Source organism: Trachurus trachurus (assembly GCF_905171665.1).
Source record: "Trachurus trachurus genome assembly, chromosome: 14".
Taxonomy (NCBI): Eukaryota; Metazoa; Chordata; class Actinopteri; order Carangiformes; family Carangidae; genus Trachurus; species Trachurus trachurus.
This window is the reverse complement of record NC_139903.1, coordinates 958,820-983,933: the sequence shown is the minus strand read 5'-3', so window position 1 is coordinate 983,933 and position 25,114 is coordinate 958,820. Positions and strand designations below refer to the sequence as shown.

Genomic DNA, 25,114 nt, shown 5'->3' with positions numbered 1-25,114 from the left:
ATTAAAAAAATGTATTATTATTAGTGTGACTGCTGGAAGCACTCACACTATTGTTCTTCTGTTCGGCCAATTTCTTCCGCCTTTTTACGGTTTTAAACTAGTCCTTCATACTTTGTTTAAACTCTAGACAAATTATTTTCTCCAGTTTTGTAGCCACACTTGTCTTCTGGCTAAAATTCTGGTCAAAAATGCAAAGAGACTTAGATAATAATTTAAAATATTTTTTAAATGCAGCCAGGGAGCTCTCTGCTCTCATTCAGCCCAATGCATTTTTTTCCCAGCAGCAGGAGAAGGAGCTCAACTTTGTAACTTGCTGTTAAGTGCTTTTTAATTCATTTTAATTCACCAAAAAATAGTCACAGGTCACAAAAAAGTCCTCTACTTACTTGTTGTGGCTAATTTATACTCATTTCTTTTTATTTTAAGCATCATTGAAAATTCTCACATTCATCAAAGTCTCAACCTCTCTTCTACACAACTCTGTCTGTAGTCCAGTTGGTAAGGTGGCTGCTTGACAACCCCAAGGTTACTAGTTCGAATCCAGGCTGAGCAATCTTGTTATGTGATGTTGAATTCTGCTCCCCTCCCACACCCTCAATTGGTTACAGGTGTTCGTTAAGAGACGCATTAATTGCTTCTGCCACCGTTTGCAGCACATCATCACATTACAATGGCAACATGCTTATGTCTGTGCTCTCTGTGGCGAAGTGGCAGAGTAAGACAACAGTCTTTACAACTGTGTGTACACTGTGGCCTAGAGGCAAAGTCAAAGTCTAGTGACCATGAGATTGTAGGTTCGATTCCTACCTTGGTCAACCATTTGTATGGTGATCACTGCTTGCACTATTTTCACAAAAAAGTCCTCTACTTACTTGTTGTGGCTCATTTCTTTTTTTTTAAAGCATCATTGAAAAATCTCATTCATCAAACCTCTACTTCACTATTAGTGTTGGAATAGCCCAGTGGATAAGGTTCCTGCCATCCAACCATAAGGTCACTGGTTCAAATCCCACCTGAGCAGTCTTGTTAGTGTGTCAGCATCTTTGAACTTTAAAGACCCGCTCCCATGAAAATCATGTTTTTCGTGCTTTTCACAAGTTCCTGTGGCATTTTTCTTGTGTTAGAGCACATATCAGCAGAAAAGGAAGTGCAAAATTGCATTTCTGAGTTTTTCTGCCTTCAAATTGCTGTGAACCAATGGCAGACGCAAACTGGCAGTTTCAGGGAGACTGGAGCTGACGTGTCACAGCTCCAGGGGAGGGCACTAATGCTACAAGCTCCTAGCCTCGCAAACCAGCCTCTCGCGGAAATGCATTTCATTTCATTTCTCGGGAGAGTCTGGCCTCATCCCCGCTCTTTGTGTTTGGGGTGGGCGGCAGCAGGGCGGGAGTAGTAGCAAAGACGGTTTAATATCTTTGGTAGTAGCGTTGACAGACAACCCCATTCAGCCAATCAACAAGTTGGTGTAGCGACGGGGCTTTGCACCAGTCGGTCCCTGATTGGCCAACGTGCTGTGTCAATCACAGCGGCGACGCTGATTGGCTCGGCCTTCTGAGGGTTTCAGTCCAAACGCTTAGAATGGGGATGAGGCCAGACTCTCCCTCGGAATGAAATGAAATGCACTTCCGCGAGAGGCTGGTTTACGAGGCTAACAAGCTCCCACCCCGTTCTTCATCTGGCTCAGAGGTGAAAGCCTTGTCAGCTCGGTGTAGCTGTCAAGGTATAACAGGTATAGCTCACCTGGTAGAGCAGCTTGCACTGTAACCAAGGCCTACATTCCTGTCTGGGATCGAATCCCAGTGTGGAGTTTTACACTAAATGCGCTGAATCTGTAATTGTACAATGTCCAGCTGTCAGCAAAACAGCGCAGTCTCCGCCCACCCCCCAGAGGTGAATTGCTAATGTGCATGGCTAAGGAGCTGGTTTTAAAATGGCCGAAAAGGGTCGCGGGAGCGGGACTTTAAGCATCATTGAAAAATCTCACATTCATCAAAGTCTCAACCTCTACTTCATCGTAAGTGTTGGAATGGCCTAGTGGATAAGGTTTCACAAAAAAGTCCTCTACTTACTTGTTGTGGCTCATTTCTTCACTTGCTTCACTTTTCATTCAAACGAACTAATCAACAACTAAACAAACATTCAATAACTAATCTAAAGAGAATGAAACTAGCCGGCGGTGAACCTCTAAAGACCTGCAGTTAAGTTAATCGGCTCTCTGTCTCACCCCGGGGACGAAGCTGTTACCCGGCCAACCAGCTCCGCAGACCGGGCTGTTGCCTCGGTGATGCTCCGCTACGGTTGCTGCTGGTGGAGCGTCACTGCTCCGAGAACATCGTCAGAGCAACTTCATCATCATGTGGATAAACTAACCGCATTTTTTTTAAGGCATCATTGAAAAATCTCATATTCATCAAACCTCTATTTCACTATTAGTGTTGGAATAGCCCAGTGGATAAGGTTCCTGCCATCCAACCACAATGTCACTGGTTCAAATCCCACCTGAGCAGTCTTGTTAGTGTGTCAGCAACTTTGAACTTTAAAGACCCGCTCCCATGAAAATCATGTTTTTCGTGCTTTTCACAAGTTCCTGTGGCATTTTTCTTGTGTTAGAGCACATATCAGCAGAAAAGGAAGTGCAAAATTGCATTTCTGAGTTTTTCTGCCTTCAAACTGCTGTGACCCAATGGCAGACGCAAACTGGCAGTTTCAGGGAGACTGGAGCTGACGTGTCACAGCTCCAGGGGAGGGCACTAATGCTACAAGCTCCCACCCCGTTCTTCATCTGGCCCAGAGGTGGAAGGCTTGGCAGCTCGGTGTAGCTGTCAAGGTATAACAGGTATAGCTCACCTGGTAGAGCAGCTTGCACTGTAACCAAGGCCTATATTCCGGTCTGGGATTGAATCCCAGTGTGGAGTTTTACACTAAATGCGCTGAATCTGTAATTGTACAATGTCCAGCTGTCAGCAACCGGGGGATGGGGTGCGAGGAGGTGGCTGGGCGGGTGCAAAACAGCGCAGTCTCCGCCCACCCCCCAGAGGTGAATTGCTAATGTGCATGGCTAATGAGCTGGTTTTAAAATGGCCGCAAAGGGTCGCGGGAGCGGGACTTTAAGCATCATTGAAAAATCTCACATTCATCAAAGTCTCAACCTCTACTTCATCGTAAGTGTTGGAATGGCCTAGTGGATAAGGTTCCTGCCATCCAACCACAAGGTCACATTGAACTTTAACCAATACCACTTGGTCTGGTCACATGATCAAACTTGATAATGCATATGCGCCCCCACCTATTCTCTTTACCTCTTTCAATCTTGGTTTGTGTTAACATGTTTCTTGTTTATACCACTGCACTAAGATTGATTTGCACTGGAACTACAGCTTTGGGCTTGTTAACTTCAGAGTGAGACAGAGTGCAGTTCATCAACAGACAACAGTCTCTGCAACTGTGTGTACACTGTGGCCTAGAGGCAGAGTGAAAGTCTGCTGACCGTGAGGTTGTGGGTTCGATACCTACCTTGGTCAACCATGTGTATGGTGATCACTGCTTGCACTATTTGCTAATTCTGCAACAGCGTTCAGCTGCTTTCAGCAGTCACACGCATTTCCATCAGGAAATGCTACTTTATCTAGTTATTAATAAACTGCATTTGTCCACTTACTACTTGAGCTTTATTTATTCATGTATAATCATCAAATTAGTGTAGAATAAACACAAAGAAAAGTCAAAGACAATTTAAATGGCTTTCTTTAAACTTTAAACACAGTTTCTCTCCTGTGAAGAACAAATTTGGCACTAAAAAGGCCACTTGCTTATATCCTCCAACAGAAATAATAACAAAACAACCCAGGCTACATGTGTTGAAGTGCAGGTTGAATATCAAAACCATCAAGACCACTCCAGACCACTTATGGGCATGTTTTTCCTTTTTTCCTACCAAGCTGTGCTGCTGACGTGCACGAAAAAACAACCACATCACTGAATTTCCCTGAACTGAATTAAATTGAATAGCTATAGACCGATCAGTTCATTGTTTTATTTATTGATCTGTAGGTGGTGATTTGTGTAGTCTACATCTCCAAGGCAGCGCTGCTCTTCTGTCCAATTCACACATGAAGCTTCACTTTTCATTCAAACAAACTAATCAACAACTAAACAAACATTCAATAACTAATCTAAAAGAATGAAACCAGCCGGCAGTGAACCTCTAAAGACCTGCGGTTAAGTTAATCGGCTCTCTGTCTTACACCGGGGACGACGCTGTTACCCGGCCGACCGGCTCCGCAGACCGGGCTGTTGCCTCGGTGATGCTCCGCTACGGTCGCTGCTGGTGGAGCGTCACTGCTCCGAGAACGTCGTCGGAGCAACTTCATCATCATGTGGATAAACTAATCAATCAATCAATCAATCAATCAAAATTTATTTGTATAGCACTTTACAGTAGCCAGACGGTACCCAAAGTGCTTTACATCAAGGCAATAAAATAATCCATAAAAATAATACATAAAGAACAATACATAGAAATCCAGGAAAGTGCCACAGTGCTGCAAGAAGACACAAGAAAGTGCTACTAGTGCTGCAGGGTGTTAAAAGCCCTCTCAAAGTGCATACAGTAGAATAAAAACAGGCAAAAATAAGTACACTTAAGAGCAGGACATCCCTAGTCAGAGTTAAAAGCTAATCTAAAAAAGTGCGTCTTTAGCTTCGATTTAAAAAGGCTGAGGTCAGTAATGGTGCGAATGTCTGGTGGCAGTCTGTTCCACAGCCTGGGAGCTGCAACAGCAAACGAACGGTCGCCCCACTGTTTGTATCTAGAGCTTGGGACCCCTAACAGAAGCTGGCCGGAAGAACGGAGGGCCCTGCCATGATCGCGGATAGTTAAAATCTCTGACAGGTAGGAGGGAGCCAGGCCGTTGATGGCATAAAAAACAAACAATAAAAGTTTAAAATCAATTCTAAAACAAACAGGAAGCCAGTGGAGAGACGACAGCACAGGGGTAATATGTTCCCGCCTGGATGTGCCTGTTAAAAATCGTGCGGCAGCGTTCTGGACGAGTTGAAGACGCGAGATTAAAGACTGGCTGAGGCCAACATACAATGCATTACAATAGTCGAGTCTTGAACTGATAAAAGCGTGGATTGCTATCTCGAGGTCCTGCCGACTTAAAAAAGGCTTCACTTTGGCCAAGAGACGCAGCTGAAAAAAGCTGGTGCTAACAACAGACCTAATCTGCTTATCGAATCTGAGTCCACTGTCAAATGTTACCCCAAGATTCTTGACATGTGGTTTAAAAAAGGGCGCCAAGGTCCCAGAGTTTGCAGGTAAAACATTTGACATAGATGGAGTGGCAAACAAAATACATTCAGTTTTGCTGTCATTCAGGTGCAAAAAGTTCAGAGCCAGCCACTGCTTTACATCAGCAATACAGTCCAGTAACTTAGCAAGTGCAATGTTTTCATTGGGTCTCATGGGCAGATATAACTGTAAATCATCAGCGTAAGAGTGAAAAGACAGATTATGTTTTCTTATAATTGATCCCAGAGGCAGCATATACAGTGAGAACAGAACAGGGCCAAGAATAGAGCCCTGTGGCACCCCACAAGAGAGGGAAGCCTGTGAGGAGCAGAGGTCACCAATCATCACAGAGAAACTCCTATTTGCCAGGTACGACCTAAACAATTGGAGAGCGGTGCCACGGATGCCTACATAATGCTCTAGGCGAGATACAAGGATTGCATGATCGACTGTATCAAAAGCTGCTGTGAGGTCCAGCAGTACCAGCACAGTGGGGTTACCAGCATCCACGGACATGGCAATATCATTATGCACCTTTAACAGTGCTGACTCGGTGCTGTGTCGAGATCTGAACCCAGACTGAAATTTATCAAGAACAGAATTTGTCTCTAAAAGTGATTGTAATTGAATAAAAACGACTTTTTCCAATACCTTAGACAGAAAAGGCAAGTGGGAGACAGGCCTAAAATTGGACAGGACAGAGGGGTCAAGGTGAGGTTTTTTGAGGAGGGGCCTAACCACAGCGTGTTTGAAGGCAGCTGGGACAGACCCTGAGCTAAGACAGGTGTTTATAAAAACCAGCAAACGTGATCCAACAGAACTAAAAACCTCCTTCAGGAATTTAGCTGGAATGGAGTCTAAAGGACAGTTAGTGGGTTTTAAGCCACTAACCACTTTAGTAAGAGATCACAGAGAGATGGTCTGAAATTGCTCAAAAACAGTAGATAGTGGAGGAGGAGTACACACATCATCAGGGGACATAAGCATATTGCTGTTTTTACTGATATTCTGCCTGACTGATGCCACCTTGTCTATAAAAAAAGAGACAAACTCTTCACAGGTTGTGGTGGAGGCATCGGGCAAGACAGTAGAGCATGGGTTTATAACAGAGTCAATAGTCTTGAATAGCACTCTCGGATGGTTAGAGCTGTTGGCTATGACAGAGGACAAATATTTGGACTTGGCCTCCTTCACAGCTCTCTGATAAACCCTTAAACTGTTCCTTAACCAGCCAAGTGATACACGCAGTTTGTCCTTTTTCCACCGCCGCTCAGCCTGTCTGCATTGCTGTCTAAGCAGACGGGTGTGGTCATTCAGCCAGGGATCGGCCTTGGCTTTGGTGTTTTTTTGCCGAAAAGGGGCTACAGAATCCAGAATTGCAGAACATGTGGAGTGGAAAGTGGAGAGTAAGGTGTCTGGGCAGAGGGGAGGAACCAGTCCACCATCAGCATGCAGCTGAGATTCCGCAAAGGCGACAGCAAACTCTCTGGCTGTTGATGGAGTAAAGACACGGCGTCTGTGGGCTGCGGAAACGGGCTTATTAGCAGGTGGGGGGGCAGCAAATTCAAAAACAATGGGGAGGTGATCCGAGATAGCAGTGTCCACTATTTCTCTAAGGGAAACTGAAAGTCCATGAGAAATGACAAGGTCAAGAGTGTGCCCATGCTCATGTGTTGGTGCATTAACGGATTGAGTAAGGCCAAACGAATCCAAAAGGCCCTTAAACTCGTTTGCCAGTTGATTTCCTGCACAGCAAACATGAATATTAAAGTCCCCACAAATCAATAATTTATCAAACTTTGGAATAAAATCAGACAGGAACTCAGAGAACTCTTTAAGAAAGTTCTTATTAAAATTTGGTGGGCGATAAACTGTGGCACACAGTACAGGACAGGATAGGTCGATGACAAACAACTGCAGCTCAATGCTGGAATAATTATTAGCAGTTATTTTTTTGCATCGGAAACTCTCTTTAAATATAGCAGCCAGACCGCCGCCGCGACCGGCAGCTCGGGGGGTGCTGAAGAAGGAACAGCTAGGTGGGAGGAGCTCCGAGAAAGCACTGACGTCGCCTGGTTTCAACCAGGTCTCCGTCAACAGGAGGAAATCCAGATCACGTGTTGTGAAAAAGTCATTCAAAACAAATGTCTTATTTGTAAGAGATCTGGTGTTTATCAGCGCCACGTGAACTGAGCATGGACCAGATAGGAGCCCGGTGACCCGGGTGACCGGCCGGAGCCATCGATGTCTGTGCTCAGTGGAGAGCCGGAGTTTTTTACTTTGAGCAGGACAACGTCTATGTGAGATAAAGACAGGGATAACAAGTGGGGAATTGCATGGCAGACGTGTAGGAGGGAGGGGGGGTACAGAGAGGGAGAAGGAGGGGTGGGCTTCTTCCCTGACAGGGGTGAGGGGGGCTGATTCAGTTGTTGTCAGTCATGGGTTTAGTACTGCGTGCTGGAGGTTGCCAGACAATACGCGGCTACCCAGCCTGCTTGGATGGATACCATCACCCTGGTAAAAGGAGGGACGGTTCCAGAATAAGTTAAAATTATCAATTAAGTTGAAGCCCTGCTCTCTGCAGGCAACCTGGAGCCAGGAGTTAAGGGACAGGAGTCTGCTGAAACGTTCTGAGCCAAGATTGAGTGTGGGAAGAGGGCCGCTGATGAAAACTGTTTTACCACAAGTTTTCAAAAACTCAAATAGTTTGTTGAATCCGGCTTTGAGCACCTCAGATTGTCGGAGGGCTGTGTCATTTGTCCCTACATGGATAATGATGCGGTTGACAGAGGGGGGAGTTGATTGGAGCAGGTCAGGGAGCTTGTTTAATAGTGAAGTGACAGTGGCACCAGGTAGACAGTGTGTAGTGGAGTTTTGAAGACGGATGTTTCTAGTGATGGAGTCACCCACAACTATCTTGGTGGGTGGAGAGATATGAGGGAGAGTAGAGCGGGTGGCCCGGTGACTGGGGGCAGGTTTAGTGTATTGTGACCTTGTATGACAAGGGGCTGGAGGCCTGGTAGGGCCTTCCCGGGGTGCGGGAGTGAAGTAGGCTATGGAGCGGCGGAACCCTGGGGGGGGCTTTGGCACAGTGGGTGGAGGAGGGAGGGGTGGCGGGGAATTAAAAGAACCCTGTGAAGAGGGGGACCTGGGTTGAGAGGGCGCGGGCAAAATAGGGAAGTCTTTCTGACTAAGAAGGTCATATCTGTTATCAAGATGAAGATTAAAATGAGGAAGAAGAGGTGGGGGGGGGTTCTTTCCTTCCTTTGCCACTGACCAGGGACCAGTTGTCATGGTGGAGGGGGGTTGAGCTCAACAGGCCTTTGGGTTTGGCCCCAAGCTGTGGCCAAGATTTCTCCAGGACAGGGAGGGGAGGGGGGGCGGAAGTGGCAGGCTCCGGGGCAGAAGGGGGCGGGGCAGTATCTGAGGGCACGGTGACATCTGACCCCAAAGCTCTGTTTGGGTCCGTTTGGGCTGGTCCGAAGACGATGGTGTCCAGAAATTTCTCATCTTCCTGGATCTGGTAGAGGCGAGAGATTCTTGCTTCCAGCTCCAGGATCTTTCCGGCCAGACGGGTGCAGCTGTCACAGCTGGACGGCGACGAGAGCGGAGGCATGGATGTGGATGCGATGCACTGAAACAGAGGGAGAGAGAACAGCAGCCAGCAGAGCAGACAGCCGGAGAGAGCCGGGAACGATGTGCAGGACGAGGCTGCGGAGGAGAGGAAAGTGCCGTGCAGGACACCTACCCGCCAGGGCTCCGTCCTGGAGCCCACAGCAATGCGAAGACGACACAAGACAAGACAGCAGCCGGAGGCTTTACCCGGCCAGGGCACGTAGACCGAGCCCGCTGGTGGAGACTAACTCCGGTGAGCCTCCGCTTGCGGTGGCAGCACTCTCCAGAGTCACTGGCTGCAGGATTTAGTCGAACTGGCTTCAGCCACAAGCCGAAGTGTTCGTAGGGAGATTATCCACAAAGTAGCGGAGGGAAATGTCCATACAGTGGTGGTGGAAGCCCAGAGAAGTGAGTAAAAATTTACAACCGGCGTCACTCTAATGGCGTCTCGGAGATGGCGGCGGGCGGCAGCGAACCACCCAGATTCTGCTTAAAATAGAGCGATCGGCACATTCGATCATTAAAAACAGTAGCCCGACTGAAAGAGACACTGCTTAAGATGTGGATCGAAGTCTTGAATCAAATTACAAAGCCGTAGAAACAAGTAAAAAAGCGTTGTTTCTGAGAGCCGAACTCGACAGCGAGACTGTGACGCCACGCATGCGCAATTGGATTGGAATTGGAACTAACCGCATATTGGTCATCTAAACGGTTACTTACTCGCATGAAAAAATATTAAAACCTAATAAAGTGAAGAATAACAGCGCTACAGCTGGTACAGGCTTTGTCTGGTTTGCCTGCACACGTCACCAAAGGTAACGGGTCAGCCGCCACTGGAAGTAAACAAAACAGTGTTAATTTTTTGCAACGTGTTCAAATTTTTAAAATGAATCGCCAAAATTAACGCGTTAAATTTGACAGCACTAGTTTCATGTTTGTCGTCATAGCAACAGAGTTCAGCCTTTTTTGTTTATTGTCTTTAAAACTTGAGAAATAAATACATCTCTGATCAATGTGGCTGCACAACATGAGTTTGTCTGGATGGAGCCACAGGTGGAGCTGACAGGTGAAGAGGCGGAGTCACTGCGTCTGTGTTGAAGCAGCAGCAGCTTCTCATGAATATTAATGAGCTGTTATCTCTCTGTACAACTGTTTAACCTGCTTCCTGTTGCTTCAGCTGTTGGACTTTTACTTTCTGAACTTGTTCTTTCTGAAGCTTCTTCAGCTCTGAACAGATGATGAGACACTGAACGCTGTCAACAAGGAGCTTTGTCCTCAACTCACTGTTTTTATTCTTTATTCAGATTGCAGGGCTGCAGGTTGTCAGAGATCTGCTGTTCTTCCCTGGTCTCAGCTCTGAAGTCCAACCCCTCCCACCTGAGACACCTGAACCTGAGCTACAACAAGAACCTGCAGGATTCAGCAGTGAAGGATCTGAGTGGTTTTCTGGAGAGTCCAGACTGTAGACTGGGGACTCTGAGGTCAGACTCTGTTTTATTTCTGTGCTCAGATGAATGTGATGTGAAAGTTGTGTTGACACTGAGCTGCAGACATGAGGCTGATGTTATGTAGCCTGGTTGGCACGACTTTCCAATGTTGATACTCAGCATTGGGTCTGGCCAAGACGTTAAGAGAATCCATTTCTCAAAGCGCATTCTTCAAACCTGGTTTACCCGCCCCCCTCAAATGCCTCAGTCTGCTATTGGTCGAAGCCAGAATAGGCGGTGTCGAAGCTTAAACCAATCACACCGCTCTTTCCTCTACTGCGTCACTTACTTGAACACGCCTCTACCCAGAGCCATTGGAGAGGCTCGACGTTGATTGGCTCTCGAAAAAGAGGGTGGAGTTCCCGAAAATTCGGGAGACAGAAATCCAGTTAATAGCACGGTTGGCCAGACTAGCAGTCAGCAGCGCTTTTGCGAGGCGTGACGTCACTAGTGTGGGCGCGACCAGGCTAGATGTTATGCTGATCCACACTGAGGGTCGTCATGGTGACGTCTGTTTTCTTCTTCTGTGGTTTTAGTCCAGTCACTGTTTCTTGGGGGTGTCCTTGACTAAGGATTTTCAGGCGTCAGAAATGTTTGTCAATTATATATTAAAAGGCTTAAATCTGGTGAAGTTTGACAGCAATATTGAGAGGCTACATATGTAAAGAACTCAACTCAACCTCATCTTTAAGATCATCAGTGGTGATCATCCAGAGAAGACACAATTTCAATGAATCTTGATGTGACACACAAACTCGCCCCCAGTCACCTCTCTCTCTGGCCTCCTCCTGTCATCTCTCCTCCTCCTGTCTACAAATTAAAGCAGAAGTAAGCGGAATATTTGTGTTAATCTAAGTCTTAAATAGTTGTATCTTCCGACGGCAATCACTTCTATAGAGTGTTTGGTCCGAAACACGGGTCTGTCAGTCACTCTGCTCTGCTCTGAGCCCAGGAGAAAACTTTCCTTGTATCCTACAACCTTTATCCAATGAGGAGAGAGAACGGCATAAAGGGGCAGTCCTCTCTGTGTGTGCAGCCAAGGGATGCGCGTGAATGTGGTGACGTAGGGACGAGGACCAATAGATCCATGACGAGGGCGGGGGCGGGGGCTGCTAACTAACGAAGTTAGCCAAAATGACTGGATCGCTTACTTCTGCTTTAACAGAACATAAACATAACTGTTCAGAAAACTTTGACTGTTCAGAAAACTTTATTATTAGCAAACTATAAGCACACATCCGTCCATCTACAGTAGGCCATGAAGGCAGTGAGGAAAGTATTCAGACCCCCATCAATTTTTTAACTATTTGTTATTTTGCAGTTTTATGTTAAAAAACAAACAAAACAAAACCTGAAATATCACCTTAACAAGTATTCAGACCCTTTGCTCTGACTCTCCTGTAGGTCATTCAGCTGCTGTTAATTTCTTTTATTCCTCTTTGAGATGCTTCTGCACCTACATTTGAGCCTAGCTATGTTGAGTTAAATAGTTTGGACATGATTTGGAAAGGCACACACCTGTCTAAATAAGGACTTGTGGCTCATTTGCATCTGAGCAAAATGAGATCCATGAGGTCAAAGGAACTGCCCCAAAAGCTCAGAGACAGAACTGTGGTAATGTAGGTTACAGATCTGGACAAGGCTTAAAAAATCTGCTACACTTATTGTTTCGAAGAGCAAAGTGGCCTCCATCATTCTTACATGGAGGAAGTTTAGGTCAACCAGTAGGCTACTCCTCTTAGAGCTGCAGCCGTCCGGCCAAACTGAACAGTTGGGGGAGAAGAGCTTTGGTCAGAGAGGTGACCAAGAACCCACAGATCACTCTGGCTGAGCTCAGAGATCCTGTGTGGAGATGGGAGAACGTTTCAGAAGATTAACCATTGCTGCAGCCTCCACCAATCTGGCCTATATGGCAGAGTGGCTCTAACTGACCTAAACTGCCTCCATGTATGAATGATGGAGGCCACTTGAGGTCCTCAACTCACTGCTTTTATTCTTTATTCAGATTGTTGGACTGCAGCTTGTCAGAGATCAGCTGTTCTTCTCTGGTCTCAGCTCTGAAGTCCAACCCCTCCCACCTGAGAGAACTGGACCTGGGCTGGAACGACGAGCTGCAGGATTCAGGAGTGAAGGATCTGAGTGGTTTTCTGGAGAGTCCAGACTGTAGACTGGAGACTCTGGAGTGAGTTCACTGACTGTTACTGTTGTAGATCTGAGATCTTTGATCCACAACTGAACCTGATTGATCTTCACTCAGAACTTTGATTATTGACTTTGATGAAGGACGTTTGAAATAGTAGTTGTCTCATAAATAGTCTGATCACTTCAGGTGTGTGTGTGTGTGTGTGTGTGTGTGTGTGTGTGTGTGTGTGTGTGTGTGTGTGTGTGTGTGTGTGTGTGTGTGTGTGTGTGTGTGTGTGTGTGTGTGTGTGTGTGTGTGTGTGTGTGTGTGTCTGAGACCAGGACCAAGACTGGACCTTTAAACTTTGATCAAGTCCTGAATCTCTGTGTTTTAGACCAACAGGATCATCATCATGTGGCAGCAGAAGGACAAAGTCCATCTGCTCACTGATCATTGATCAGGACACATCTGATTTTATTTTATTCTTTATTCAGCTTGATGAACTGCAGGTTGTCAGAGATCAGCTGTTCTTCTCTGGTCTCAGCTCTGAAGTCCAACCCCTCCCACCTGAGACACCTGGACCTGAGTGGAAACAACCTGAACTCTTCAGCTCTGCAGCAGCTTCGTGACCTTGTGAAGAGTCCAGACTTTCGACTGGAGACTCTGATGTGAATTTGATCTGTTGCTTTTCCCACAGCTGATGATTGTGGAAGTAAAATAAAATGTAAAGTGGAGCAGTGAAGAGAAAATGTTTGGGTAACGCTTTATATTAAGGTCCTTGTAATAAGCATTAGTTAATAGGTAATAAGGCCCTTATAAGTGATTACAAGATGCTTATTAACATTATTATGCATTTATAAGACTATATATGTATTAATAGACTCATTATAATATAGTTAATAGCAGACTATAATTGATTTATAATAACTTATAATAAACTTAGTTAACTGTTTGTTGATGCTTATGAACATTAATAAGATCCTTATGAGTATCTTATAATTGTTCATAATAACATTACAAACACCTATATTGACTCAACTAGCCCAACCATTATGTCTTTGTTATGCCTTTATTAATCTTAAGGTCTGTGTAATAAGCGTTAGTTAATAGGTAATAAGGCTCTTATAAGTGCTTACAAGTATTAATAGTCTCATTATAATATAGTTAATAGCAGACTATAAGAGATTTATAATAACTTATAAGAAACTTGTTAACTGTTTGTTGATGCTTAAGAACATTAATAAAATCTTCATGAGTATCTTATAATTGTTCATAATAACATTACAAACACATTGAGTGTAGCCCAACCATGATGTCTTTGTCATGCCTTTATTAATATTTTTTGTTTGATTTATTAACATTAATATATACTTTATTGCTCATCTATTATAAATTAACTATGCACTTGTTAACAGTTAACTATGCTTTTTGCAGGTACTGGATCTAAAGCGAGAACAATGTCTTATTAAGGCTGATAAATCTTTTATTGTGCATTATTATGCCCTTATTATCAGTTAACTATGCACTTGTTAACAGTTAACTATGCTTTTTGCAGGTACTGGATCTAAAGCGAGAACAATGTCTTATTAAGGCTGATAAATATTTTTATTGTGCATTATTATGCCCTTATTATCAGTTAACTATGCACTTGTTAACAGTTAACTATGCTTTTTGCAGGTACTGGATCTAAAGCGAGAACAATGCCTTATTAAGTCTAATAAATCTTTTGTAATGCATTCATTAATGGTTAACAATGATTTTCACAACTTCCACATCTGTAATGAACAATACATGTGGTCAAGGTTAATGAAATGTAAAGAAAAGATTGCATAGTAATACAAATGTTTCAACAGTGAAGCCCAACATTGTTTTATTCATTGCTGTCAAGTAAAGAGACATTTTACTGAAAATGTATAAAAATCTAAATCACCTAAAACAGGTAGAAAGCACCTTTAAAACATTTAGGCATATTATACAAATAATTTAACTCAAAAAAGTGCAACATGATTTTTATACTTAAAATGTATAAAAATAACCTAAAACAGGTCTTTGAAAAAAAAAGTACACTTTTATTTTTTTTAATTTTTAATTCCATTGAACATTTAACGCAGCTGCTCTTTTGCACTCTTGTTTGCATCAAAAGCAATTCCCTCTTCCTCTTCTTCTTGCCATCATCTGAGGTTGAGGAGCTTGAGGAGTCTGAGGAGGGGTTGGTAGAGAATGAGGATAGAGGAAATTTACATCTGAGTTTTCATAATGACATTTTTTTTAATGTAAAAACATAAAAAAAAAAAAAGTCTCGATATATCCTGCAATAACACTTTACAGTTGAATTTTCAAGCATTTTAAATAGAGTCTTAATGTAGCACATTTCATTAGACTCAAACTCAAATGACTGTGCTGAATGTTCACAGCAGTAAGTAGGCTATCATGTACAGAAAAGTGTCAAGAACATATCAGACGGTGCACAACGAAAGAGAGAAGTTATATATTTCGACAATGTACACTGTATGTATATAAGCCTAGCTGGAGACAAAATAAACTACATTTTAATATAAAAACTTTCTCACTGATACACAGAGGAGCGCTTCCGTAGGGCAGCAACAGTCATGAGGCGGCTAGGTCTACACTAGCTTCGGCTAACGTTAGCTATGCATGTTTGAGTTTGTACTAACTAGTTAGCAGCAGTTAAACTTACCAGAAGAGTCATCCTCCGTCTCACAACGCTTCCTCTTGTCAGCTGCTTCTTTTCGAGGCCCAGAATGGGTTTGAATTCTACTCGGGGGCAAAAATGTTGGGCAACTACCTCCATTTTACACATGGGCATGTGTTAAGCCATCAGCTGCTAGCTTAAACCGGAACTTCCGGTTTTGCTGTTTGCCTTCAAAATAAAAGCGAAAGGGTAAAATGTTTCAAGTGAGAAGAAACTCTACAAGTCCACGCACCTTTCTGAAAACCAAAATCAAATGCATAATAAAAGATTTATCAGCCTTAATCAGACATTGTTCTCGCTTTAGATCCAGTACCTGCAAAAAGCACAGTTTACTGTAAACAAGTAAACTTAGATGAGCAATAAAGTATAATGTTAATAAATCAAACAAAAAAAAGATTAATAAAGGCATGACAAAGACATCATGGTTGGGTTAGATTGATACTCATGAAGATTTTATTAATGTTCTTAAGCATCAGCAGTTAACAAGTTTCTTATAAGTTATTACAAATCTCTTATAGTCTGCTATTAACTATATTATAATGAGACTATTAATACTTGTTAGCACTTATAAGAGCCTTATTACCTATTAATCAACGCTTATTACACAGACCTTAAGATTAATAAAGACATAATGATTGGGCTAGTTGAGTCAATATATGTGTTTGTAATGTTATTATGAACAATTATAAGATACTCATAAGGATTTTATTAATGTTCATAAGCATCAACAAACAGTTAACTAAGTTTATTATAAGTTATTATAAATCTCTTATAGTCTGCTATTAACTATATTATAATGAGTCTATTAATACATATATAGTCTTATAAATGCATAATAATGTTAATAAGCATCTTGTAATCACTTATAAGGGCCTTATTACCTATTAACTAATGCTTATTACAAGGACCTTAATATAAAGCGTTACCAATGTTTGTGAACAGGTAAACCTGTTAAGATATGACATCATATATGACATCACTGAATGGGTTTGTGACTCATCACTTTCCTAAAACTTCTGCTTCTTCTCTACAGACCAGAGAGAGAGAGGACTGATCTCGATTTAATAATCATCTGGTAATTGTTTTTTAGTGCTATGGCTTTTGGAGCATTGTGGGTATTTTCTAACAGATTGTAGTGTACAAATTCACATTTATATGTAGATATACTGTATATGAAACATGTATGATCTAATGCAATAAAGACGGATTAAGAATTATGAAACTTGTATTGATATGATTATTTTCTTCTTCCAAGTTTGTGTCTTAGCTCTTTCTTGCAAACCTGTTTTTGTTGTTATTGTTGTTAGTTTCTGTCTTTGAAATTCAATTTAAAATCTTCAGGATTTACACCATGATCAAGTTACAGTCACATCTTTTATTCTTCACTTTAAGTTTGATCAGTTTACAACACAGTAAAACAGTTACATCTGGCAGTTACAGGGTGTAAATATTTGGTAACAACTGATCCCTACAAAAGAACCTGTTTGTGTGGTGAAGCCTGTTTAAATCCAACGATGCATTACAATAATGTTTAGTAAACACTTGCCTCAATCAGCAGCTGCATATTTACACACAAGTTACCTGATGGAGGTAAAAAGAAGACGAAGAACGAAGAATCATCTATCTATCTATATATCTATCTATTTATCTATCTATCTATCTATCTAAATGTCTTAATGGTCTTGGGCCCTTTTAAGGTCAAGGTCAAAGGTCTTTAATTTATCAGTTTGTTACATTACAGTGTAGTGTAGACAAAATGAGATGACGTTTCTCAGAGACTCGAAATACAACACACACTCCCCCCCTCCCACCTCCATTTCCCCCACACATACCCACTCACTTATAAAATGTAGAGTAAAAATTCTATAAAAATAGAATAAGAATCTGGATAAATAAATAGAAGAGAAAAGAGAAAAAAAAGAGAAAACAGTTAAGTGCAAATAAATGCTCGTGGTAGGAAGCTGTAGGACAACCTGGTGGTTCTGCACTTGCTGCTTCTGAACCGTTTGCCTGAAGGTAGCAGCTCAAAGGGCTTGTGTGGAGGGTGTGAGGTGTCCCTGACAATAGACAGGACTCTGCTCCTGCACCGGCTGTAGAAGAGTTCCTGGACAGAGGGGAGGGAAACTCTGATGACCCTCTCTGCTCCCCTGACTATCCTCTGTAGGGCTTTTTGGTCTGACACACTGCAGCTGGGGAACCAAGTCGAGATGCAGTAGGTCAGTACGCTCTCCACCACGCCTCTGCAGAAGATCCTGAGGATGTTGGTGGGGAGGGAGGCTTGTTTCAGCCTCCTCAGGAAGTGCAGTCTCCACTGGCCCCTCAGCACAATCCCAGAGGTGTTCTTGCTCCACCTCAGGTCCTGCCAGATCTGGACTCAGAGGAACTTGATGTTTTCCACCCTCTCTACTGTTGAGTTGTTGATACAGAGGGGGAATGCACGTGTTGTGACCTCCGGAAGTCGATGATCACGATTTGACAACATAGTTCAGTTTTGGGCACAGATTGTCATGACCCTGGGTCTGCTGCCATTAGTGGCTCGGTTTTCAGTTGTTTTGGACTCTTGTTTTCTTCAGTTCCTGTTTTATTTTGTAGTTCAGTTCTTGTGCTTTTTGTTCTAGTGTCACTTCCTGTGTTTTCCCTCCACTCTCCTTGCACACCTGTCCTGTGTTACACCTCGTCAGCCCTGCCCTGTTCCTTGTGTGTCTCCACCAATCAGGTTTCTTTGCCCTCCTGTCTCCTCAGCTCTTGCTTGTTACTTTGATTAGTTCTTTTGTATTTAGTCTAATTGAGAAAAACTGTAAAGCGCAGGTGTCACCGGTTGAACACAACAACTCAAAACTAATCACATTTGTGTCCAATGATGTGAGGGAACATATATGTTATAGTATACTATATGAGCCAGTTGAGGATGAAGTCCTGTGGTCTGACCCAGTACAGAGAAATGATGCTGGTGCTGAGTTAAGCACTTCTCCTTTGTATATTTTTGTACTTTATTTTTACATAGGCTTACTGTATACAAGTGCTAAATGCACAAGATTTCTGTTTGTTTTTGTACAAGTGCTACGTGTAAAATGCACAGGATTTATGTTTTTTTGTACTAAGAAAATGAACGAAAGGGGCCAGTAAATAGACTATTTTAGCAGTGGCAACATATCAGAGCAAACAATTTACAAGTGGAAATATAATAGCCTAACTTATCATATAGTCACACAAAAAAATATAATAGCCTAACTTATCATATAGTCACAAAAAAACGTTATGTCGAAAGAGACTTTTTGTCTGATGTTTCATATTCGTCAGTTGTTAATGTGTATCTTACAGTAATAAGGCATTTCAATCAGGATTGTTTCTATGGGTTACAGGGTCTGATGAGGAGGATGATGGAGAATGAATAGATTATTTGAAGTTTATCCACTCCGTAAAAGCTGTCTGTATCTCTTAATTGCCATTTCTTTTGTGTCAACAAATTATTGCCAACATGAGTTTATTCACTGCTAATCTACACTAGGCTACATGTTTCTACAGTAAGAACAGCAAAGTTTAACAGCAAAGTCAGAATAAATTTAATCTGGGAACAAATTACAAATTTCACGACAACTAAATTGAATGAGTGATTCCTCCTGTTGCTGCTGTGATTCACTACAGTCAGGTAGCCTCATGTTAGACAGGGGCTTGCTTGGGACTTGTTTGTCTCAATTAGAAGTTTTTGTGATTTGTGACAAGATAAACACAGACAGCTCTTATTAGCCTGTTCTTAACAAGATGACTGCAGCAGCTTCACAGTGTTACTTTAATTTTACTGTGCTCTAAATAGCTTGTGTTAATCAAACAAGCACTGAGATCTGACTCATATTTAAGCAGGTGGAATAAGTGGTAGGCTCAGTTGTTAGCAGGCACCAGGCACCACTGTCTGCAGCACATGGAGTTATACAGTCTGAGTTATACATCTATGATGCAGCGGCGCGCGCTCGTACACGCGCTCTCACAGACACAGCGCGCAGCGCGAGGCAGCCCCGCCCCTCAGTGAGACAGAGAGAGAGGAGGAGAGAGGAGCGACAGCACGGAGTTCAGTGAGAAAGAGGCAACACTATCTCTAATCGGTCAGAGAGAATTACAACAGGACACAGTACGCCGTCCGAAAACAGCTGGTTCTTGAACGTAACTCGGTCAAAGTAAGACATAACCTCAAGATGTTTTGCAGTTCTGTTAGGTCATACAAGATGTAGCCTACATGCTGACAAAGTTAGACATCAGACTTGTAGGCTATGTGAGAGAGAAAATCGCTTTGTTACTTTCGTCCCACGTTACGTTAATCTTCTCTCTCTCTCTTTCTTTTTACAGTAAAAATATATATATATATATATTCATATGAATATATATGTTTATTTATTCATAAATGAAAGCTCCCGCGGTGTTTTTGACCCGGCTCTGCCTGTTGTTTCTATACTGAATATCCTGCCATTGGACACGGAAGTGATGTCTGGGCTGTCAGTGAACGAAGGCAGTTTTATCACTTTCCCTTCACTGTAACTTATTAAGTACCAAGAGCGGAGGGGGAGTCAAACCACTATTGGAGCAGCACAGGTGTCAAAGTCCAGATACAATAGGCCTACTGGACGTCTCTGCAGGTATTCAGAGAGTCCAGGCGCCATTTTAAAGCAGAAAGTGAAACTGAAGTTGGAGGCAGGTGAGTGTTAACACAACTTTTTATTTTATTATTATTATTATTATTATTATTATTATTATTATTATTATTATTATTATTATTATTATTATTATTATTTCTTAATAGTCACATTGTTGAAGTGTGAGAGTGTGTGAGTCAGTTTGTCCCTGTGGACTGTGGAGGGAATAATAGTCAGTGAGCTTTAGTCGACGCAGAGACACTGAGAGAAAAGGAGGAAAAAACAGGAAGTGAGATTCAATAATACACATGAAAAGTGGCCAAGTGAAGTTTTTTTTTTCTTTTTGAGAAGAAAGGGGGGGTGTAAATAGGAGCTGCTGCAGTCAACTTGACTTGTTTTAATAGATGTGTGCGTGTGTGTTTTTATCACAGTCAGACGTCAGAGAGACAGAAATCCTGAATATGAGTGTTAATGTGGAGGAAGATGGAGCAGCGTCTCCAGGATCCATCTGTCCGTCTGTGAAGAGTAACTGGTCTAGAGAACATCCTCCAGACCTCGGACATGAACCTGGACCCTCACAGTCACAGTAAAGCCGTTTTCCCACTAAAATTAGCGGGTCGACGCGGGTTTTTTAAACGCGGGTCAACCCGCTAACAATCGGCATTTGGCCCCTTTCCCATTGACCAAAATGAGCCGAGTCTGCCCCCCCCCGCTGGGGGATCAGACAGAGCATAAACCAGTCGCCCCGCTCTCATCCGCGGTGCAAGAGACACACACAGTCATGCCACAGCCGCCCGCCGCGGAGTGTCCGTCCGCCGAGGCAGACTCTCTGGCTGGCCGACCTGGAGCACCAGGACCGCGGAGGACAGAGAGTCTGCTGCGGCCGGATGACGGACGTCCGCGGCACAACACGTCAGTTAAACAGACTGTCGCCATGACAACACAACACGTCAGTTAAACAGACTGTCGCTTCTTTTCTTTTTTTCTATCGTTTTTGGTCAGTGTTCTCTGATGTTTTGATCCCAGTCTCGGGTGAGAGCAGAGCGGAGCAGAGCCTTGTTTTGGTACGTGATATGAGACGCGACCGGCGCGATGACGTAGCGTCACGTAACGTTCAGTGTCATCACGTAAATTAGCGGGTTGACGCGGGTCTGGCGTTCCCACTGCAAGCCGAGCAGAGCCGAGCCGATTAAAGGCGATTTTAACCCGCGTCGCTTGCCGAGTCGTTTGACCCGCGTTGACGCGGGTCAACGCGGCTCGGAGCGCCTTTCCCACTGCCACCAAAAGCCGATTGTTAGCGGGTTTAAACGGGTTTTTTGGCCAGTGGGAAAGGGGTATAAGAGAGCTGCTACAAACCTGTGAAAGTCCAAACTGTCTCTGCAGCTGCTGCAGTCAACGTGACTGGAACCAGAACAGGAAATAACAGTTTTCACAGATTCACGTCTTCAGTAGGAGCCAGTGAGCTTATTTTTACATGGTAGAACATACAAATATTGAAATGATGACATACTATAGTTATTATTGAAAATGTAAATATATTAGACCATGTTTGAGTCAAGTGCTATTAACACTGCAACAAACAGGCTATATGTTTTAGTTGCTAATCACAAATGAAGTCAGAAAGCACGATAATGTTTATTGCAACAACAACAATGTAATTCAGGGGATGGTATTTAGAAACAGTAATGACTTACGGATTCAATTAATATCCACAAAATGAACAAATCATGTCCATTACTCAATTTTGTTTTTGATTTGAAAAAAAAAGTTTGTTGTTTTTGCAGAGGTCAGGATCACAGAGCTGAGTCTCCAGGATCCATCTGTCCGTCTGTGAAGAGTCACTGGTCTAAAGAATATCCTCCAGACCTCGGACATGAACCTGGACCCTCAGAGTCACAGTAAGAGACAGTTTCTGAGCTGAAGATGATTCAGTCATTAGATTCATGTGAAGGAAACGGAGAGAATTGAAATGGAGAAACCAGGAAGCACTCCTTATGGAGATTTATGATGTATATAAGGAACTTACTAGCCTGACAAGCCAGACTACATCATTAACATGTCTAGTCTGGCAACGAGCGGTAGACCTCGGCTCAATCCAGGGGGCGGGATGAAGGCTGTCTTTCAAACTGCCTCTGCACCAATAGGGTAGCGCTACGACCAATCAGAGCAAAGAGCAGGATGACGTTAGCCTGACAAGCCAATTAAAATGTATGTCGTCATGGCGCTAAGCCCGCCCAACGACTCTCTAAACAGATAGAGCGCTGTGATTGGTCAACACAAACGGTGTGTTGCACCTACGGAGCAAATATATTTGCTGCCGCTAGGGTGCAGCTAGATTTCTAGGCTAGGAACTTACAATAAGAAAAAGATAAACTGCTGCCATGAACAAGGTAACAGAGGCGGTCTGGAACAATATGACTGACAGGATCAATGCATAAGTGACCCAGAGTTCCTTCTTTATCAGTATCCTATGAATCTGTTATCTTTAGACTTTAGACTTTTATTGTCCCTTATTAGGGACAATAAAAAAATTCATTCCACTACGAGGACAGAGCAAGCACACATAGTACAGTAGTCCTTGGGCCAAGACCCCAAATTTCACATGTCGGTATCACCTGGGAGGGCAAATTCTAGTTGTGATTTTTTTATTTCTATACACCCCTAGATTAAGTTTTGATATGATAGACCTTGCTGACTGGCAGCTTTATAGTATTTATCACCTCTTAAAGTAATAGACTGTTGCTGTTCAAAAACGAAAAAAGTGCCTTCCCTGGAAATCATCTTTCTTTCATCATATCCTCTTCTTTGGGTGTGTTTGAACTATTGGCCAGCCATAGGGACTGGTAATAAACCCTTAAGTAGTGTTTCAAGTATTTTATCTGATACAGGTGTATATAAGCTTAAATTAGCCGATTGTCAGGTCTAAATCATGGCAATGTATTTTCTAATTAAGGATACTTTTTGACAAATTATATTTCTTCCCAATACCTTATTCAAGGGGGTTAACCAATCAGAGCACAGATGTGGAGCTGTGACTGTGACATGTTAGTGACACAGAAATGTCTTGACAGGAGGAAGAGGAGTGGTGTCTCTGTGGACCAGCAGCTGTCCTGCTGTGGTCTCTGTCAGGACGTCCTGAAGGATCCAGTCTCCACCAGCTGTGGACACTGGTTCTGCAGACAGTGCTTCACCTCAGACTGGGACCAGTCTGGTTCTTCAGGACCCCCCTCCTGTCCCCAGTGTGGACAAAGACCCAGAACCAGAGGTGAGCTGCAGACAGCCAATCAGAGCAGCTGTGGACAAAGGGAGACTGAACATCTGTCTGCTGATGTGGTCATTTCTAAAACCAGGATCTGATGTCAGAGAGTCATGAGACGCGTTTCCACTGCAGGAGTTCCTGGTAAAGGGAGGGGGTAGGAACTTCTCAGTGGCCGTGTCTCCACTGCAGAGTAGGACCCCTGGGCAACGTCATGAGTTTCGATTGCCGCTTAATCGTTGTGCGACAGTTTCGACCGTGACGTCATCCAGGCAGGTCACAAGCACATGCACAAAAATCATAACAACAACGGAAAAGGATGGAAGGAGCTGAGGCGGTAGGCGCGTTTCTGGTTTGTGTGTTTGTGTCTCTTTTATATACAGTAGGGCCCGACCGATATGGATTTTTTGGGGCCGATGCCGATTACGATTATTAGGGGGGAAAAAACCCGATAACCGATTAATCGGCCGATTATTATTATTTTTTATAAAGTTTTAAATTGTATTACTATAATAATATATCTATACATATTATATAATATATAAATTAGGGCTGCCTGGTCGACCAAAAAATCATTAGCCGACTAAAATTTCATTGGTCGATTGGTTGCATGAAAAAAAAAAAACATTTGAAGCCCTGTCTTGTCAAAATGAAGTCAAAATCAATATGGGCTTTTATTTTGAAGGGCCAAATACAGGAAGTCATGACACGTGATACTTTTTTGTTGTTGTTTTTTTTACACGGCACGGAGTCTCTCTCTCTCTCTCTCTCTCTCTCTCTTTTCAATCAAAAGCGATCAGCGGTTGCTGCCGTGCCCGGCACCGTGTCAAAGCGCTCACCGGCGGTCAGTCTCACAGCAGTGTCACGGAGCGGATCCATGATAGTCCCCGCTGCAGTCAGAGTCCCGCAATGCTCCACACCGCGGACCCCCCACCCATCACACAGCCTCAGCTCAGTCACTCACCCTCATCTACTGTGTTTATTGGTGATAAATGAGCATACTGCCGTGCCGGTAGTAACGGTAAAACCCGACCCCGACCGGCTTGTTGAATCTCGGACCCAACACGGCCGGAGACGAGCATTAATTATTTAATTCACAACCCAACCGCGGTAAAAAAAAAAAAAAAAAAAAAAGGGAAACAGAAAGCCAGTGGCAACACTGGTTTTGGGACAGATCAGTCACTCTGCTGTGTGCTGTGACTGAGGTGGTAGTGGATGGAGTTTGTCATGAGGTCGGCGCCGGTGCGGGGGAATCTTTTCAAAGTAAAACCCAAGTTTTATTCCCTGCATTTTATTCCTGAAAATATCGGCGACAATCGCAGAGTTTTGGCCGATTACCGATTAGTTTCAAACGGGCTATAATCGGCTCACCGATAAATCGGTCGGGCCCTAATATACAGTCTATGGTTTGTGCACATGGCGGTTGATTGTAATCCTGCTTGATATTTTCACGGCATTGTTTTGCGGCGCGATGGATCCCCAGTGTGTCGAGGTGCGCTGATATTTTCATTTCGCCGCGATGACTCAAACCCCCTCTGAATCTCCTTGGTACCGTAGACTGCAATCAATGTCTGCACCTCATCGTCGCTCCATTTGTCGTATATCTTCCTGCTGTTTTCTTGTTGTTTACAGCGGTGTCTGCTAGGCTAATGCTCCCCTTCTGCTCCCCCTTTTAAAAATGCCGGTTGTTTTGGTGCTTTCTGGTAGCGTCAGAGCCTGCTCTAGCTTTAGCCAAACAGTGCCGGGTTAACCTCGAGCCCCACCCAGGAGCTTTTCAGGGCCGAACGGAGTACCTACCCTGGAGTAGGTACTCCGTTGGCCCCCGTAAAAGTTCCTGTAAATGGCCCTGTGGGGGAGGTTCCTGCAGTGGAGACACGCACCAACGAGGCTGGCCCCGTAAAATTACCCTGAAGTTCCTGCAATGGAAACACGCCTATTGTCACAGAGATTGCTCACAGAGCACTGATGATGATCAACAGCACAACATTCAATCTTTCTCTTTG

At 43.5% G+C, this 25,114-nt stretch overlaps 1 protein-coding gene across 1 annotated transcript in view; it reads left to right on the top strand.

Moving 5' to 3' along the window:
- The window catches only part of LOC310996890 (uncharacterized protein), a 227,766-nt gene that overhangs the window by 158,400 nt on the left and 44,252 nt on the right, over positions 1-25,114 (top strand). Inside the window, exon 14 of the mRNA XM_083986399.1 lies at positions 12,401-12,577. Coding sequence (XP_083842525.1) covers positions 12,401-12,577 — 177 coding nt within the window. The remainder of the gene's footprint in view (positions 1-12,400; positions 12,578-25,114) is intronic.